General features: G+C 40.9%; 2 protein-coding genes across 11 annotated transcripts in view; both read left to right on the top strand.

Moving 5' to 3' along the window:
• ODF2 (outer dense fiber of sperm tails 2) overlaps nucleotides 1–3,877 on the top strand; it is a 41,534-nt gene extending 37,657 nt beyond the window's left edge. For all 9 annotated transcript variants that reach the window (XM_043985979.1, XM_043985986.1, XM_043985985.1 and 6 more), the window contains 4 exons: nucleotides 91–191; nucleotides 1,094–1,256; nucleotides 1,547–1,672; nucleotides 2,774–3,877. In XM_043985979.1, coding sequence (XP_043841914.1) covers nucleotides 91–191; nucleotides 1,094–1,256; nucleotides 1,547–1,672; nucleotides 2,774–2,962 — 579 coding nt within the window. In that variant the 3' untranslated portion in view covers nucleotides 2,963–3,877. The remainder of the gene's footprint in view (nucleotides 1–90; nucleotides 192–1,093; nucleotides 1,257–1,546; nucleotides 1,673–2,773) is intronic.
• A 766-nt stretch (nucleotides 3,878–4,643) lies between these two features.
• GLE1 (GLE1 RNA export mediator) overlaps nucleotides 4,644–18,626 on the top strand; it is a 32,547-nt gene continuing 18,564 nt past the window's right edge. Inside the window, exons 1-3 of one of the 2 annotated variants that reach the window (XM_043988771.1) lie at nucleotides 4,644–4,831; nucleotides 6,942–7,157; nucleotides 9,134–9,244. In XM_043988771.1, coding sequence (XP_043844706.1) covers nucleotides 4,733–4,831; nucleotides 6,942–7,157; nucleotides 9,134–9,244 — 426 coding nt within the window. In that variant the 5' untranslated portion in view covers nucleotides 4,644–4,732. Of the gene's footprint in view, nucleotides 4,832–5,865; nucleotides 5,894–6,941; nucleotides 7,158–9,133; nucleotides 9,245–18,626 lie in introns of those variants that run through there. The other variant, XM_043988772.1, reaches the window with a different exon arrangement.

Genomic DNA, 18,626 nt, shown 5'->3' with positions numbered 1-18,626 from the left:
GTCCATTTGGATGCCAGCTTCCTGGGAGAAGGGAGAACAATACAATGTATCACCTTCTGTGTAAATTTTTCTCTTTTCCTGTCATTTTAGATCGAACACCAGGGGGAGAAGCTGGAGGTGGTGAGAGAGAGACATCAATATTCTCAGGAGGAAAACAAACAGCTAAGCCTGAAAGTGGAAGAGCTAGAGAGGTTAGAGTCACAGTGTCCTATTTCTGTCCTCATCCTTTTTCTAGGACCTGAACTCTTCAGTTTCCACTTTATGCTTACCCACTGAAGAGTTTGGGGTGACTGACCCAAGGTCCTGGAATGATGGTGGTGGGCTAACTTCAGAGGGAAGAGCAAACAGAAACTCTTTAGGAAAAGTTGCTTCCATTTTGCCTGCAACCATCCATACAGTCAAAGTACAAGTTCTTTGCAGACCTCTCATCCTTGGAACATCCAAGAACCAAGACACAGCTACCTCCAGTAGACTGAGAGCTTAACCCCGTCCCTGGAGAAAGGCAGATTTCATTTAGGCAGGGGGCCTGCTTTAAATGGGACAATTGGTACATATGGTGGTGGGTATTCTCTCCTCATTCTATTCTCTGACCTTTGTCTTCCCCATGACTTACCTAACCAATGACCTTGAGACTTCCCTTATTTGATGGCCCTTTTTAAGCTCCCTGAACCCATGACTCCTTCAGTGGAAGGTAGCTTTCAATGTGATGTCCAGATTGAACAAAGGGACCAGAGCTCCCATGTCACTATTAATAGTGGGAAAGGGAGGACACACCTGCCAGATTTGTTCTGGTGGTTAAGTTCTGTTAGGGTTTTTGGCATCTCTGAATTAACTCTATGCTCCATCTCATTATGAATTTATGCTGTGTTTCCCTAGCTTGCCTCAACCACCTCTCCCCATCCCATTTTGGTCTTTCAGTTAATCTGGTTTATTTCATATCTCATTTCCTTTGGGACTCTGATTCTCTGGTGGCATCATGAGAATGTAGATTTGAATGCCACCCTGGTGTGGCACACAGGTCTCATGGTGTCCAATAGGGATGAGTGATGGTAGAAAAGATGATGGGGAGATTTAACTTAGTGCTTTTATACAGGAAACTTGAGTGTACTAGCGCCCAGAACATTGAGTTCCTCCAGGTGATTGCAAAGAGAGAGGAGGCAATCCATCAATCCCAGCTTCGGTTGGAGGAGAAAACCCGGGAATGTGGTTCTCTAGCACGACAGCTGGAAAATGCCATTGAAGATGCCAAGAGACAGGTCAGTGGTGCCCCCCCAGTCCTGGCCCGGCTCTCCCATAGCCCTTTTGTTGTCACATGATGCAGAGGAAGCTTCGAAGAGGTTTGCCTTCCCCTCTATTACCTTTTCTTGCTCCTTCTGCCTTATAGTTAGTAGCAATATACTTCTGGGAAAATAGAGTCCCCAAGTATAAGGTAAAGTATCAAGGGTATCCCATCAAGGAAGAGAGACATTGCACGGTCTATTTTGTGAAGGTGGTGGCTGCTAAGTATTGGGAAAGCAACACACACAGGTTTGGGCCTTTTCTCTAGGTGGAACAAACAAGGGAGCGTGCAGTCTCAAAGGAAAGAACAGCCCAGAACAAAATCTTGGATCTGGAAACACAGCTGAGTCGGACCAAAACAGAGCTCAACCAGCTACGACGGAGCCGAGATGATGTGAGTTGAGCTGGGGGTGAGGAGAACAAACAAAGCAGAAAGCAGAGTCTGAACTTGGGGCTGGGTGGTGGCTAGAATTCCTCCAACCATCTTTAATACCAAAGAACTGAAGGTGTTAGATAATGATGTCCTGGCAGGGAAGGTTTTCCTGAGATGAAGGAAAGTTCTGGAATTTTCAGGTTCCCCCAAAATTGATATTTTTACAAGGAAAAGTCATTATTATAAGTATGTGTGAATCATCTATGGTAAATCTTTACACAATCTCGGCAGATTTGTTATAGGACAGATTTCTCTATCCTACACAAGTAAATTGTAGGTAGATGAATTTGTGGGTTTTATATCACCACCAAAGTTCTGTCTTCCTATATAACCCTTATGTCTGAGGGATATAATTTCTTGTCCAGAAAAATCTTTCTCTATAAATCTATAAATTCCAGCAAGTTGGAGGTAATGAGTTTTTGTAGTATTCTTTTTGTATTATATGCTCAAGCTATAAATTGGGTCTGAAAACCATGTTTCTAGATAGCCTGTTTTTTGTTTTTTTTTTTTAAGATAGCCACTTCAGGATATAGGCTACAGAGGCTATAACAAGTGTCAGTCACACACCCACAGAAATACACACACACACACACACACACACACACACACACACACACACACACTGTGCATGCAATTCACTGATACTATTACCACAAAATTACCTCTATGCATAACAGCTCAGGAATCAACCTTGTAAACATACTTTTAAAAAAACTCCAATACGTCAATGAGATCTCACCTGCCATTTGATTTCTGTTTATGTTTAGGCCTCATCTAGAATGACTTGGTGAAAAATTCCAGTTGCAAAGAGTTACATGCTACAGTTCTGTGCTGGAAAAATTGCATTGTTAAAAGCTTTTCTCGGGGGTGGCTAGATAGTACAGTGGATAAAGCACCGGCCCTGGATTCAGGAGTACCTGAGTTCAAATCTGGCCGTGGACACTTGACACTTACTAGCTGTGTGACCCTGGGCAAGTCACTTAACTTTTGCCCCGCAAAAAAAAAAAGAAAAGCTTTTCTCCTGCTCCCTTGGGCCCTAAATTTCCTCTATTTTTCTCTTAGGCTGACCGAAGATACCAGAGCCGCCTTCAGGACCTAAAAGATCGTCTTGAGCAATCAGAGAGTACCAACCGAAGCATGCAAAATTACGTCCAGTTCCTCAAATCATCCTATGCCAATGTGTTTGGGGACAATGCTTTAACTACTTATTTAACAAGCTCTCCCATCCGTTCCCGATCACCTCCCATATGAAGCTGTTCTGACCCTTCCAAGGAACCTGATTGTAGAGAAGAGCTGTATCTGGAGATCCTTTGGGCTGTCCCTCTTTTCCTTTTGGTCAGAGAGGTGCAGACATCTTGTCCAGACCTCTTGCTCTGCAAAAGTCCATGCCAAATCATCTTTAGAATGCAGTGGATGTGGACATTTTATAGCTTCCCCTTTTTTCCTCAGTGACTAGGTTGGAGTTTTTTAATTAACCTGCTAACAACTTAGATTTTATAACAGTTAAACTTTTTATATCACTTGGATATGCATCTTTCTTCCATCACTTGGATATGCATCATTGCTTCTCCCAGTTCTCCCAGTTTTCCCAGTTATTACAGAGATATTTATTCTCAGTTCCTTTGAGGCACCCCACCCCCAAACTCCTTTTAGTCTTTCTAGAAACTGTTTGATCTCATTTTCTCTTTTTTCTCTCTTAGGGAAAAAAGCTGTTAGTTACAGACTTATATTCTCTTAGCCTGTCTCCATCTTGTCCCCACCTCACCAAGTGTGAGCATTTCTCACTTTTTAAAAATAACTTTTAACTTAAATGCAATGCCTGTTGACAAACTTTCCTTCAAGGCTTCAAAAAAATCCCTTTGGAACCCTATTCTGCTAAATCTCTACTGTATCAGAGGAACTCTAAAACCCCACTTCTTTGCCTTTCTCCTGCCTCCCCCCCCCCAAAAAAAGCACTTCAGGATAAGACAATTTAAGAATTTCATTTTAATTTCCTGATGGTTTGATCCTCATTATTTTTGATGTTTACTTAACTGTTTGGTTTATATCTGTGAAATGTTGTTTTTGTATTTGTGTTTTACAAGACTCTTTTATAATTTTTATCGGGCTCCATTGGATGATCATTTTCCCCTTCCCCAAACAAAACAAATTATTATAAGGTGCTCTGGGCAGCAAACTATTAAAGATTTTAAAATAATTTTGGTTTGGTGGTGTTAGGCTTTTTTTTATTGCAATTTGGTCGTGTTTGATTTTTTTTCTCTCTTTTCTCTTGGTATTTTTCTCCATTTGCTCATGAATAACACAGTTTAGTTCATAGAGGAATGGAAGAACCAGGACATAAAATTGGTTTAGTAGAAGCAGAGTTCCTTTAACCAGCTCCATTATCACTTTTAAAATAGAGATGGCAGATTAATTTGATCCCTGTGTTCTAATCAAAGCACCTCAGTGGCACCCCCCCTTGAGTAACAGAAGTAGACTGTCCCTCCAATACTTTCTTTATGACTATGTGGGAATTAAGCAGATGACATTTTAAAAGTATTGAACTGTTAGAAGGAAGTATGATGACATTTCAAGAGAGACTGGAGATCAGGGCCTGAAAGTAACCAAGGCAACATGCAAATAAGAATCTTAATAAAAAAAAATTATAAAATACAATTAATTTAAGGTCATTGATTAGCGCCTTCAGCTCTATCGTATCAATGGCAAGTGACACCTCGAAAACTCCAGGTCAATCTACCCTTTTAGTTGTAGCGAGCCCTTTAAATATGCCCCGCCCCTTTTAGCGTACGCGGCCCGTGAGGGGTGAGAGGTCAGCTTGAGTCATTCCGTGGGTGGGGCCGACCTAGCCGTCGGGTTGAAGCGAATTCCGGGGATCGGGAGCCTGTACCGGAAGCGGAAGCGGGAGGCAGTTAGACTGGTGTCGGCGGCGGATTCGAGAGCCGTATTTGTCACAAGTGGTTCTTCTGTGAGTCAGCCGCAACTCAGAGTGGGCGTGGGGCCTGCGGCCGGGGGTGGGGGGTGATGCCGTCAGAGGGCCGCTGTTGGGAGACCCTGCAGGCTCTGAGGAATTCGGACAAAGGGCGCTTGTCCTACCACCGCGACTGGCTGCTGAGGGGAGAGGTGAGCGAGGCGCCGACCTTCCCACCCTCCACCTTGTTACGTCCTCACGGCCGAGGACAGCGAAGCCCTGTTCCGCGCCCCCCCCCCCTCCGCCCAGAGAACCGCGACCCCGCAGGAGAATGGGGTGCGAGCGTGGACTTTGGGGCATCATTCCTAACCTTTTCCATAGTAGGCTACAGCCTTCTCTGGCCTCATTCTCCTTTTTTCTCCCTCATTTACCTACTCCCACCTCAGAGACTCAGGGAAAACCCCTTTCTCCATCCTTTTCTGAGCCCCTCTTCTTTTCTTCAAGTCCGAATCCAGCCGCCCTCCTACGAGAAAGCATTTTCTTTCTTTCTTTCTTTCTTTCTTTTTTGCGGGGCAATTGGAGTTAAGTGACTTGCCCAGGGTCACACAGCTAGTAAGTGTTAAGTGTCTGAGGTCGAATTTGAACTCAGGTCCTCCTGAATCCAGGGCCGGTGCTCTATCCACTGCGACATCTAGCTGCCCCAAGAAAGCATTTTCTAAACACTCCTTCCCTTCCCCCGCCAGAGAACTTTTCCTTCGCGTTTCCTGTGCCTCTTTAACTCTGTACTTTCTTTTTTTTTTTTTTAATGTATGAGGTATTTTATTTTTTCCATTACATGTAAAGATAGTTCTCAACTTTTGTTTATACATGCTTTACAATTTCAGATTTCTGTACTTTCTTCACTCTCCCATTTGCCCTATTTGGTTATTTTATGTATCTTTTCTTCCATTATATTGTAAGGGCCTTGAGAGCAGTGCCCATGTTATATCCGAAACCCCAGCGCTTAGCTCAGTGTAATGTATCTAGTGGGCGCTTAAAAAATTTTGTTAAGATTTTGTTAAAAGTTTAAAGGGTGAGGGCATTGATAGATGACCAGGATTGTTTAAGTGGAAATGTAGAAAATAGGAAGCAGATAATGGAGGTGGGGACGAGAGACGAGATAGGTTTTCTAGTTCCCTAGAACCTTAGAATAATTTTTTACCCTTTCTTCAACAGGTTTTATGGATACATATTTCACATACATCTCTGCTTTTCCATTCCTACTCTAGTTTAAGGTATCTTATTTTATACCTGTATTAGGACAGTACACTCTTAACAGGTCTGCCTTCCTTGTTCGACATCCCCAGATAAAAATCCCTGATTCACAGAGAAGTTGATTCTGTCATGCATGCTGCATGACATGCATGCTGAACTCCTGTCTCAAACGCATCTTTACAAAAAACTTTCCATGATCAACACATAAAATCAGTTGATGGAGTAGTCCTTAGAGAAAGTAAGATAAGATAGGGGCAGGAGAGTAGTTGTCTTTGAAAAAGAAGGAATACTTTCTCTGAGTAGTAAAAAATACAGAGAAATTTTGAGGTAGAGAGGCAGGAAAGTTGAGTGAGTTTTAGTCATGGATTCCTTCTTAGTAAAGTAGAAAACGTGGTTATGTCTTGAAAGTGAAATACCCAGGAATAGAATTTAGGATTTGAGATTTGATGGAATGGCAGAGGAATTCAGAATAGGCTGCAGGCTTTTCCATAAATTTTCAATAACAAACAAAAAATGCTGAGTAATGGTGAGGGCCCAGCTAAATTTAAGGTAGCAATTAATTGAATATTAGAGGCACTTTAAAAAAATTGTAAAGTTCATTTTTTTTTAGACTCTAAGTTCTTAAATATTGAAACCTGAGTGGGTAAATAATGCATTCTTGGGGCAGCTAGGTGGTGCAGTGGATAAAGCACCAGCCCTGGATTCAGGAGTACCTGAGTTCAAATATGGCCTCAGACACTTGACACTTAACTAGCTGTGTGACCCTGGGCAAGTCACTTAACCCTCAATGCCCAGAAAAAAAATGCATTCTTTTCTGATGAAATTACCTTTGAGTATTCAAAGATAATTCTTAATAAATTTTGACATTTTAAAAAATTTTCTTTTCTTCATTTCTGATTTGGAATAGAATTGAGGAAGAAGTTACAATGATGCTTTTTGACCTCTCAGAGAAGACTTAATTGGTCTTCTGTAAGATGCATGGAAGACTGTGTGGACAAAATTAATTCTCTGTGGCATTGAACTTTTGACCTGTAAAATGAATGCATAACTGGATTCTTTTCTCTCTAGGAGATTTTGGAAGAATGTATGTCCCTTCCTGAGTTGTCTACTTACTCTGGATGGGTGGTAGACCACATCTTGCCTCGCTCTCACCAGAATCAAATTCTCTCTGAGAATTCAGCACTCTCTTCTGAACGTGACCAAGTATTGTCTATTCCCAAATCCCCTGCCAGACATGCAGAAGTTTCCTCACCACTTTCCTCTGCAGCTCCAAATGGAACTCAGGTAACAGTTTAGCTTAAGCCAAAAGTCAAACTGGTTTAGCCATTCTCCAATAGGAGGATAATCTTAGTTTAGTTGGGGGAAAATAAAGATCGAGTAAATGGTTATATATAAACAAGGGCTAGTAACTCCTTATCAAATTTTTAAATTTCAAGATCACATAATGAATTAAAAGTAATATTTTTAGGCAAAATTTTTAGAATTATTGGTGTCAATATGTGTATATTTCAATGCAAAAATATGCATTTCAAAGATGTCTTGGCTGAGTGTTGCAAGTGTATAACAGAACCTTTATGTTATCTAATTGCTTTGTTTTTATAGATGTGGAATCAAGATTGCTCATATATCACTTCAAAGAAGAGAAGTAGACTGTTTATGGTGTTGCTTATTCTACTCATTCTTCTCTTATGTCCCATTAGTTACTAAATACTCTTATTTGTACAGTATCTCATCTGTTCAATATAAGCTGAATGATTTGTGAACTATTCTAAGATTCATTATGAATTTTGTTGCTTTAAACACTGGATGTTGTGGACAAGAGGCCCCCAGATGCCCATCTTGGTTTTTGTTTTTGTTTTTTTTTTTAGTGAAGAGAAGCTTCTTTTCATTTCCTTGGTCTAAAGATAACAGGAGAGAAAAGAGGATTATACATGTGGGTCCTTTTCCCTTTTTTATAATCTCTTTGGGATACAGACCTAGTAGTAGAATCCCAAAGAGATCATAAAACGGGGAAAAGGACCCACATGTACAAAAATATTTATAGCAGCTCTCTTTGTGGTAGCAAAGAATTGGAAATCGAGGGAATGCCCATCAATTGGGGAATGGCTGAACAAGTTGTGGTATATGAATGTAATGGAATACTATTGTGCTATAAGAAATGATGAGTAGGTAGATTTCATAAAAACCTGGAAAGACTTAAGTGGACTGATGCTGAGTGAAATGAGCAGAACTGAAACATTGTACACAGTAACAGCAACACTGTGGAATTATCAATTGTGATAGATTTAGCTCTTCTCAGCAATACAATGATCCTAGACAATTCCAAAGGACTCATGATGGAAAATGCTCTCCATACCACATCCAGACAAAAAGAACTGTGGGATCTGAATGAAGATTGAACCATACTATTTTTACATTTTGTGTTGTTGTTTTTTTTATTTTTTGAGGCTTTTCCCTTTTGTTCTGATTCTTCTTTCACAACATTAGTCATGTTTTATGTGTGCATATATAACCTATATCAGATTGTTTTCTGTCTTGGGGAGGGGAAAGGAAGGGAGAAAAACTTGGAACTCAGAGTCTTATAAAAACAAATGTTGAAAACTATCTTTACATGTCACTGGAAAAAAAATAAAAGACTATTAAGATTGAAAAAAAGAGGGGCAGCTAGGTGGCGCAGTGGATAGAGTACCAGCCCTGGATTCAGGAGGACCTGAGTTCAAATCCGGCCTCAGACACTTAACACTTACTAGCTGTGTGATCCTGGGCAAGTCACTTAACCCCAATTGCCTCACCAAAAAAAAAAAAAAAGAGAGAGAATTGCAGAAAATGAGGTCATAAGCCAAAAGTAGAGTTCTAATGGAGTTTCTAATTAGAGTTTGGGAAAGTGTTATGGGAACGGGTGACACAGGCTTAACAGCATCAACTAGCTTGAAGCGATCCTAGGTATCCTGACCTGTTGTTTGGGGACCCCTATTCCAGAAGGTTTAAGGTCATTTTCTGTAATGAGTAGTGAACATGAGGGATTTACCACCCGAAGACGTGATCTAAACTGAAAATAGATGCACATTCTGGAATAATTTGAGTAAATTTAAGGGGACACCTTTCAAGTTGACATTGTAATGTAAAGACCAGTCTGTATTATGTTTAACACATTTTAGCATCACTTATGTTCTCATATAAGGTGCATTAAAGGTGGCTTTCTATTTTGAGGGGAAGAAAAAACATTTTTGAAAATATTTTGCTTTTTTCTTGTTACACAGAGTCAGGATGAATACCATCAGGCAAAAGTTGTGGTACTTCGCCCCTCCCGGGGAATGGAGGTGGAAGGATGCATTCGAATGTATGAGGAGGTACACAAGATGAAAGGAACCGTAAGTAAATCAAAGAGTAGTGAATGTTAATTCTGGCCGCACTATATAGGAACATAAGGTTAGCTAAAAAGTTTAGCTGGAGAGATGCATTTCTCTCATAGATTAAATAAATCAGTCCTTTTTTTGTATATTATTTGAGTGCTTCCTACATATTAAGGACTTGTGCTTTGGACTGAGTCTAGGGAAATAGTTAGATTTAAAGTCTGGAAGGGACTTTAGTGGTTGTTTAATCCAGCCCCCTCATTTTATAGAAGAAACTAAAGTCCAGGGTGACACAGCAAATGGCAAAGCTGGGATTAAAACCCAGGCTCTCTGACCCTAGATGTAGCAAAGTAAAGGACATATTTTTAAAAAACAAAATGAAAGGACAGAAATGTAACACCTGGATTTAGGAGTGTAAAAAGTCTTTAAAATTGTCAAAGGTGAAAAGAGAAAAACAACAAAAACTCATCCTTCTTGTGATCACTGCTTTTTTGTGATCACTGCTTTATAGGAAATGGGAAAGATGAGACCAGTTTTAGTCATGAAACATTAACGAGTACTTACTACATTGAAGCCACTAGGAATACTACTCTCTCCTAGTTCTCTTTCTACCTTCTCAGTCTCCTTTGCTGGTTCATTATTCATGTCACACCTCTCACTGAGTATATTCCCCTAGGCCCTTTTTTCTCCCTATACTCTCTTCAGTTCCTGAGCTTCAGTTCCACATAAACTACCCCTCTTCCAAACTGAGATATTTCTGTCAAAGGTACCACCATGCATCTGAATTTTTAAAGGAGAAGTTGAATGAGTTACAGGAAGATAGAGATAATAAAACTATCAAGAAAGAAGTTAAGGAAATGAATAAAATTCTTGAAAAATTAGATATGATAGATTTCTGGACAAAATTGAATGGAAATAGAAAGGAATATACCTTGTCAGCAGCACATGGGACCTACACAAAAACTGACCACATATTAGGGCTTAAAAACCTTACAACGGGATGCAGAAATAGGGAACACATCCTTTTCAGATCATAATACAATAAAAATTACATTCAGTAATGGACAATTGAAAGAGATTAAAAATCATTGGGAGGGGGCAGCTTGGTGGCGCAGTAAATAAAGCACCAGCCCTGGATTCAGGAGGTCCTGAGTTCAAATGCGGCCTCATACACTTGACACTTACTAGCTATGTGACCATGGGCAAGTCACTTAACCCTCATTGCCCGCCCGCGCCCCCCCCCCCCCAATCAGTGGGAAATTTCATTTTTTTTTCTTTTATTCAAGTTTTCTTATATAAAATAACTAATATGGTAATGTTTTACATAACTGTATTTGTATAACCTATATCTGATTGCTTGCTGCCTAAGGGAGGGGAGAGGGGAGGGAAGGAAGGAGAGACAAAAATTGGAACCCAGGAGGCAGCTAGGTGGCACAGTGGATAAAGCACCAGCCCTGGATTCAGGAGGACCTGAGTTCAAATCTGGCCTCAGACACTTGACACTAGCTGTGTGACCCTGGGCAAGTCACTTAATCCTCATTGCCCCGAAAAAAAAAATTGGAACCCAAAACTATAAATAAAAATGTTTATTACTTTAAAAAAAAGGCACCACCATTTATCTATCTAGTCTCCCAGCTTTACAACCTTGTCATTAACCTAGATTTTGGCTCCCTTTTACCCCACATGTTAAATCATGTGTGCCAGATCTTGCTATTTCTATATCAGCAACACTTCTCTTCTCCTTTATCTTAAGATCAAATAAGACCTTGTCACTCCCCTACTCAGTAAATTTCAGTGGCTCTCTGGTTCTATTATAGGACTTCTTAACCTTTCTTTCTGACTGCTTGCAATATTTTCTCCTTGACCTGGGAGCTTTGGAATTTGGCTATAATAATTCCTAGGAGTTTTTATTTTGGTTTCTCTTTCAGGAGGTGATTGGTAGATTCTTTCAGTTTCTATTTTGCCTTCTGTTTCTTGAACATCAGGGCAGTTTTCCTTCATAACTTTTTTTTTTTTTGGTGAGGCATTTGGGGTTAAGTGACTTGCCTAGGGTCACACAGCTAGTAAGTGTTAAGTGTCTGTGGCCAGATTTGAACTCAGGTACTCCTGACTCCAGGGCCAGTGCTCTATCCACTTTGCCACCTAGCTTGCCCCCATAACTTTTTAAAAATAGTATTTTATTTTTTCCAGTTACATGTAAAGACAATTTTTAACATTTGTTTAAAAAGAGTTTTGAGTTCTATATTTTCTACCTCACTCCCCTTCCTTCTTCCTAAAAAGGTAACACTTTAAATAGGTTATATATGTGCAATCATGTAAAACATTTCCATATTGGTCATGTTGTAAAAGAAGAAACAAAGCAAAAGAAAAAAAAACCATGAAAAATGATAAAGTGAAAATAGTGTGCTTTGTTCTGCATTCAGACTCTATCAGTTCTTTCCCTGGATGTGGATAGCATTTTCTATCATTTTTTTTTTCTTGAGGCAATTGGGGTTAAGTGACTTCCCCAGGGTCACACAGCTAGTAAGTGTTAAGTGTCTGAGGTCAGATTTGAACTCAGGGCCTCCTGAATCCAGGGCTGGTGCTCTATTCACTGCACCATCTAGCTGCCCCATTCATAATTTTTAAAAATATTTCTAGGCCCGTTTTTGATTGTGGCTTTCAGGTCATCCAGTTGTCAACTGGGAAGTACCAGCCTCTAACCTGTGAATGGCCAGAGCCAAACAGAGCAGGCTAGTAACAAGAGAGTCAGAAATCAAAGAGAAGTTTTATTTTCCAAGTGAGAGAAATAGCTTGCAAGCAAGGACACATGTGCTGAGGGCCCAACCCTAGTGGAGAGGCCTGAGGCAGTGTGGGGAGATAACTAATGGCTTTCCAGTGAGCTGTAGCCCTGACAGTGAAGGGAAACAGCAAGAATGTGACATGTTTGATTTCTTGCAGGACTTCTAAGTTTGTCCTGTGCTTGCCCAGCTCAGAAACACCTGGTGAATTTTGTGATTTTGCCAGAGGGTAAGACCATCCAGAAAATGATAATTGTTGTCCTTCCAAGCTCAGGGCACAGCTGGGCACTTAGCTCTGGAAAACAGGGTGGTCTCCTAATATTTTGTCACAATGAATCTTAAATTATCTCTCCTTGATCTCTTTTCTTGGTCAATTGTTTTTCTGATGAGATGACTTAAGTCACATATCACCAGATTTCATTTTAATATGACATACCTCCAATCATGTCAACCAGTTAGATTTGATTGCTATGTGTTGGACCTCATACAATTAGAAGGGTATATAAACTGTGACCCTACCGCCATTAGGGGTCTTTGGTTTGAGAGAGATGGCCATTGACCATCGTATTAATAATAACCTGCTGGCCTAGTAATAAAATGATTAAATTGCCCAGACTATGTTTCATATTTTTAGTGTCACTTTTTATTGTTTCTTGATGTTTCATAGAGTCTTTAGCTTCCACTGGCCCAAATCTAATTTTGAAAGAATTATTTTCTTCAGTGAGCTGTTGTACCTCTTTTTCTATTTGGTCAATTCTGTTTTTTAAGTTCTTCAGAGGATTTTTTGTACTTATTTTACCATTTGGTCAATTCTGGTTTTTAAGGTGTTATCCTCATTATTTTTTGTGCCTCTTTTACCAAGCTGTTGGCTCTCTGTTCATAATTTTCAGGAACATTCTCATTTCTTTTCCCAATTTTTCTTGTACCTCTCTTACTTATTTTTTTTTCTCTTACTTATTTTTTAAAATCCTTTTGGGGGGGGCAGCTAGGTGGCGCAGTAGATAAAGCACCGGCCCTGGATTCAGGAATACCTGAGTTCAAATCCGGCCTCCGAGACTTGACACTTAACTAGCTGTGTGACCATGGGCAAGTCACTTAACCCTCATTGCCCTGCCATAGATGGATGGATGGATGGATGGATGAATAGATGAATAGATTAATAAATAAATAAATTTTTTAAATCCTTTCTAAGCTGTTCCAGGAATATTTGCTTGGTTTGTATCCAGTCCACCTTTTTTCTTTAAGACTTTGCTTTTAGGCCTCAGACACTTGACACTTACTAGCTATGTGACCCTGGGCAAATCACTTAACCCTCATTGCCCTGCCAAAAAAAAAAAAAGAGAAAGTGAGAGAGACTTTGCTTTTAGCATCATTGTCTTCAGCTTTGCCTTGATCTTCCCTTTCATCATATTAACTTATTTATTATGGTCAGGTTTTTTTTTCTTTTTTTGTTTGCTCATTTTTCCAGCCTATTTCTTGACTTTTAACTTTATGGTAAAGTTGGGCTCTGCTACTGGACTGGAGAGGTCACTGTTCCAAACTTCAGGTTTTTTGTGCTGCTGTTTTCAGAGCTAGTTCTGAGGATCTGTAAGTTTTCAGTGCTTCCAAGGTGGTAGGATCTCAGGAGAGATGTGATCACTGCTCTCCTGGCCTGTGTTATGGTCTTTACCAGGAAAGGATCTTGTTCCCCTATTGCCACAAGAACAAATGCTCCTCTTAGAGCTGTGACCAGGACTTCTACTCTTCTGTGGCTGCAAGTGCTAGTGCTCCTTTTTGCCTTGGAACTGAGACCAGGGCCCTCATTCCCTGGTGAGTGACCAGAAACACACTTCTCTGCCTTGGAACTTTGACTAGATCCCCTGCATCCCTGTAGCTGCAAGTACTAATGCACCTCTTTGCCTTGGAACTGTAACCCTGAACTGCATATAGGCAATTTCAACAGTGCTAGCAAAGGCTCCCTTGCAATCTCTTTCTGACCTATTGTCTGACCTTTTTACCATTTGTGGACTGAGAGCTTGTGAAGCTGATGCTGCCACTGTTGCTGAGTTTTGCTCTGCCCTCTGAGCCAGCTACCACCCAGGTATCACAGACCTTTCCTGCTAATCTCCTGATTTCTCTTGGGCTGCAAAAATGTCTTTCTCTGACCTTTTGTTGGCTTTGCTGCTTCAGGTTTCAATTTGAGGTGTTATTTTAAAGTTTGTTTAAAGGGGAATATTGGAAGAGTTCATCTGACTTGCTGCCTATTTGCTGTCATCTTAACTGCATTTTCCTATCAAAATTTTTTTTTTACCTAGGTTAAGAACACTTGTTCTAGTATGAAATATAAATGCCTTTATACTTTTTAAAATGCTTCACAACCTGGTGAGGGAATTGTGGGAAATGAACCACACTTACTCTGTTGACTCAGTTCTGGGTCTAGCCTCAGTTTCCTTTCTATTCACTTATGCATCTGGGCCAATTTCAGTCTTGGGAGAAAATTTTATTCAGTTATGAGAATTGTGAGAAAACTTTATTGTATTGTTTGAACTTAGCCCCGTGTAGCTGGGAAGCTAGATTTCCCCCGCCCCATCCCTTTTACCTTAGAGATCCTTAACTAAGGAGTTAAGCTATACTGACCAGAAATCCATTCAGATCTGATGAGGGATGCAAGGAATTTTCTCATAATTACATCTCAAGCAGTCTTATCTGAAAACTGGCTCTCTACTAGTCAGTCAGTTACTGTTTCTTTTCAATCGGTTACTGTTTTGGTTGACTACAGACATGTGGAGGGAGTAGGACACCTCTTTTTCTAATTTGAAGAAATTGTACTTCTTTGTTCTCCCCAAACTCAAAACTTATTCATCCCCCTCTCAACTTGGAAAGCCCCATATCTTTCCTCTAATTAGAAATCGGATTTCCTAATTTTGTTTCCTGGTTTGTACCCTGTTAATTTCCTATGAATTAATTCATCTTATTTCATTAATTATTTTTCATTCATAAAAATATGTTTCCCCTTGTCCAGTCTCATTTGGAGTCTAGTGCCAAAGCTGAGGAGTCCTGGCCCTGATTTGTTATGCAATTGGCATGCATAGCTTAATAAATCAATATGCTTGGTAGCTCAAACCTTGCTGAACATTCTTTCAAATACTCATTATACACCCCAGGCACCAATGGGATGAGGTGTCCCTAGCACTCTGTCCTGAGATGTTATAGAGGGTTCTGTAGATCCAGTGCTCTGCCTTCAAAGATTCATAGGGAGCCTATGCTGAGGAGGCAGAGTTCAGTTCAGGAGCCATAGGGACCCTGGAAAGACCATTAAGGGAAGACCACTGCACTGAGAAGTTCTTTAGAGGATGGCGTCTGCCTCTGGCATAAAGCCCCAATTCAGATACTAACGCTGGAGGGATCAATAAAAATATCACCAACTAGTGTCAAAAATTATTATAAATCTAGAGCTTTTCCCAAAATAAGAAGGAAATGATTATAACAACCGTAGGAGTTATTATATACTTTGTCTTTTTTTTTTTTTTTTTTGGTGAAGCAATTGGGGTTAAGTGACTTGCTCAGGGTCACACAGCTAGTAAGTGTCAAATGTAAAAGTTCAGGAAAAAGGAATTCAGAGGATAATAAATAGCTTAGAAGGTAAAGTGGTAAAACTTATTCAAGGAGGCAGCTAGGTGGCACAGTCGATAGAGCACTGGCGCTGGATTCAGGAGGACCTGAGTTCAAATCTGGCTTCAGACACTTAACACTTACTAGCTGTGTGACCCTGGGCAAGTCACTTACCCCAATTGCCTCACCAAAAAACAAAACAAAACAAAACATATTCAAGTAACAGATTTCCTATAAATTAGAATAAACCAAACATAAATCAGTGCCTTTCTGAGATAGCCAAAAATAATAGACTAAAATCAAAAGATTGAAAAAAAAAAGGAGAAAATGTAAGATATATGATATCAGAAATAACTAATCTGGAAAATAGATCAAGAAAAAATAACTTAAGAATCAATGGAATCTGGGGCAGCTAGGTGGTACAGTGGATAAAGCACTGGCCCTGGATTCAGGAGGACCTGTGTTCAAATCTGGTCTCAGACACTTGACACTTACTAGCTGTGTGACCTTGGGCAAATCACTTAACCCCCCATTACCCCACCCACCCCACCCCCCAAAATCAACGGATTCCTATATTTCAAGAAGTCATAAATGAAAAGCAAAATATCTAGGCAGTTTTTGTTTATGACTCGGAAGGGGCTATATGTAGTACTTCACATTTATAAAGGGAGAGAAGAAACAGATGTCCTTTGAGGACCCTAAGTATCAGGGGACTCAAGAAAGAAAAACAAAGGGCTTTGTAGTTGGATTAGTTCTCTTATGAGGGTTTGAAGAAAAGAGAGAGAAGTGAGGATAAAAGAAGAAATACACTAGTGTAGGAAAAAGGAAGGTATAACCTGCTATTTTTCATAATTAAGATGTATGAGAAGAGTATACCAACATAGAAAAAGATGTGTTGGTAGCAGACATCAGATGAATCTCATTTTGAAATGGACAAAGGAGGGTTGAATGTACATAGACACACACACACACACACATTGATTGGCACAGAAATAAATGAAAATCAGCAGGGAAACAAGCATTGGGATTGTATGGAAGGAGGCTAAGAGAGATGATAATTTTAGATGGAATAGCCACAAACAAAACAAGCTTCATGATCTTGAAAAAAGTATCAAATGGGGAAAAAGATGTCATGGGGAAAATGGGATAGGGGATTTGGGATAGGGGTTTGAGGTCCTTAGGAATTCCTCTTTAAAGAATTACACCCTCTTGCACACAAAAGCAGTTAGAATAATAGTCATTTATTTAGGGGAAGGGAAGGGAAGGGAAGGGAAACCATGAAAGAAATCCTTGGACTTCTCATGGGGAGAAAGGCATGGCACAGAGAGAGTTGGTCTGAGATACCAATCTCCTTGAGCAGGAGACAGGCAGGTACTTTTATAGAGGACTGATGGGGGTGACCATCTGACTGGAAAGTTCCTTTAGTGAGGGAGGACTATCCCCCACTGGTGGTGGCTGGAGGAGTTGGGTGAGGGGTGGCTGCAGATCTCTCAAGCCATCTCCTTAGGACACAAAGGAAGCAGCCACACCTAATCTTATCACCCCAGGGTTGAGGGAGACTAGAATGAAGGGTGGAGGTCCAGAACCTAGCTCAGTCTCATCTGGTTCCACTTATCTCTTTAGGTGTGTCTGTCCTTTGGATTAGTTTCTCAAGGAGAAGGTTCTTTGATGTACCCCAGAGAACTTCTGGGGTGCTCTGGGCCCATAACATTTTTGAGAGGCATTCATCCTTCCAGTGACTTGGCTTACCACAGTTGAAACAGTTGCCCTGACCTTGGACGCCCAGAGAGCTGCTTGCTGACCTCATGGCCGCTGTTGTCAGGCTTGACAACGATAAAAGCAAAGAATGAGAATCTAAGGGGGGGGGGGGTGTCATTCATCAGTTGGGATATTGCTAAACAAATTGTGGTATATGAAGGTAATGGAATATTGTGTCATAAGAAATTGCAAAAGAGATGGTTTGGGGGGCGGAGCCAAGATGGTAGAGGAAAGACATTAAACCCACAAGGCTCCTGATACAATCATCCCAAAAAGAGCAATAAAAGAACCCTTGGGGCAGAAAAACATACAAAAATATGGGCTGAGAGTTTTCTCCAGCTATAGATAGATTTGAGGGGGCCATGCTGGGCCATGAATAAATCCTAACCCTGCAATTGGGCCAACACACCAGACACCCGCTGGAAAAATTTGCCCCAGTGCCTCTGAATCGGCTGCAGCACCGGCGTCTTCTGGAACCGAGTGCACAGTCAGACTGAACGGCTGGGGGGGGGGGGTGTATAAGTGCAGGGGTACTAGTGGACTGGATGGAAGGATTCAACTGTCCCACCCCAGCACGGGAACCAGGAAGAAGAGACCCAGGTGGGGGAGGGGAACAGGGGAGCAGTCTCATCAGAAGCTGAGAACCACACCACAGAAAGCTTTGCTGGTTGGTTGTTTAGTAAAGTAGGCCTGAGGTTATCTCTGGACCTGAGAACAGGCCAGGTGAGATTAAAGCCTGCCCCCTCTGCACCCAAAACACCTGGGACCCTCTGAAGCTGAGAACAGGAGGGGAGCCGAGAAGCAGGCCCCCCACCCCACCCTGTACCAACCCCCGCAGTGGAGAGTTTAAAATCAAATGAAAGTGAGGCCAGGCAGGCTGAGAAGCCCAACCATCCCCCGGGCCATGCTGTAGCTTGAACAGTGTGTCCTGGAAGCAACGCCACACTTTAAGAAGGCGTTAAAAGGGGCAGCTAGATGGCACAGTGGATAGAGCACCAGCCCTGGAGTCAGGAGTAACTGAGTTCAAATCCAGCCTCAGACACTTAACACTTACTAGCTGTGTGACCCTGGGCAAGTCACTTAACCCCAATTGCCTAACTTAAAAAAAAAAAAAAAAGGCGTTAAAAGCCAAGAAATAGTAAGCCAGGATGAGTAAGCACAGAAAGCAGAACACCATCAAAAACTTCTTTGGGGGTAAGGTAGACCACAATACAACTTCAGAAGAAGAAGATAATAACAGGGTCAAAGCTCCAACATCCAAAGCTTCCAAG

The sequence above is a fragment of the Dromiciops gliroides genome, chromosome 2 (genome assembly GCF_019393635.1).
Source record: "Dromiciops gliroides isolate mDroGli1 chromosome 2, mDroGli1.pri, whole genome shotgun sequence".
In the NCBI taxonomy this organism is placed as follows: domain Eukaryota; kingdom Metazoa; phylum Chordata; class Mammalia; order Microbiotheria; family Microbiotheriidae; genus Dromiciops; species Dromiciops gliroides.
This window is presented reverse-complemented; position numbering and strand designations above follow the sequence as displayed.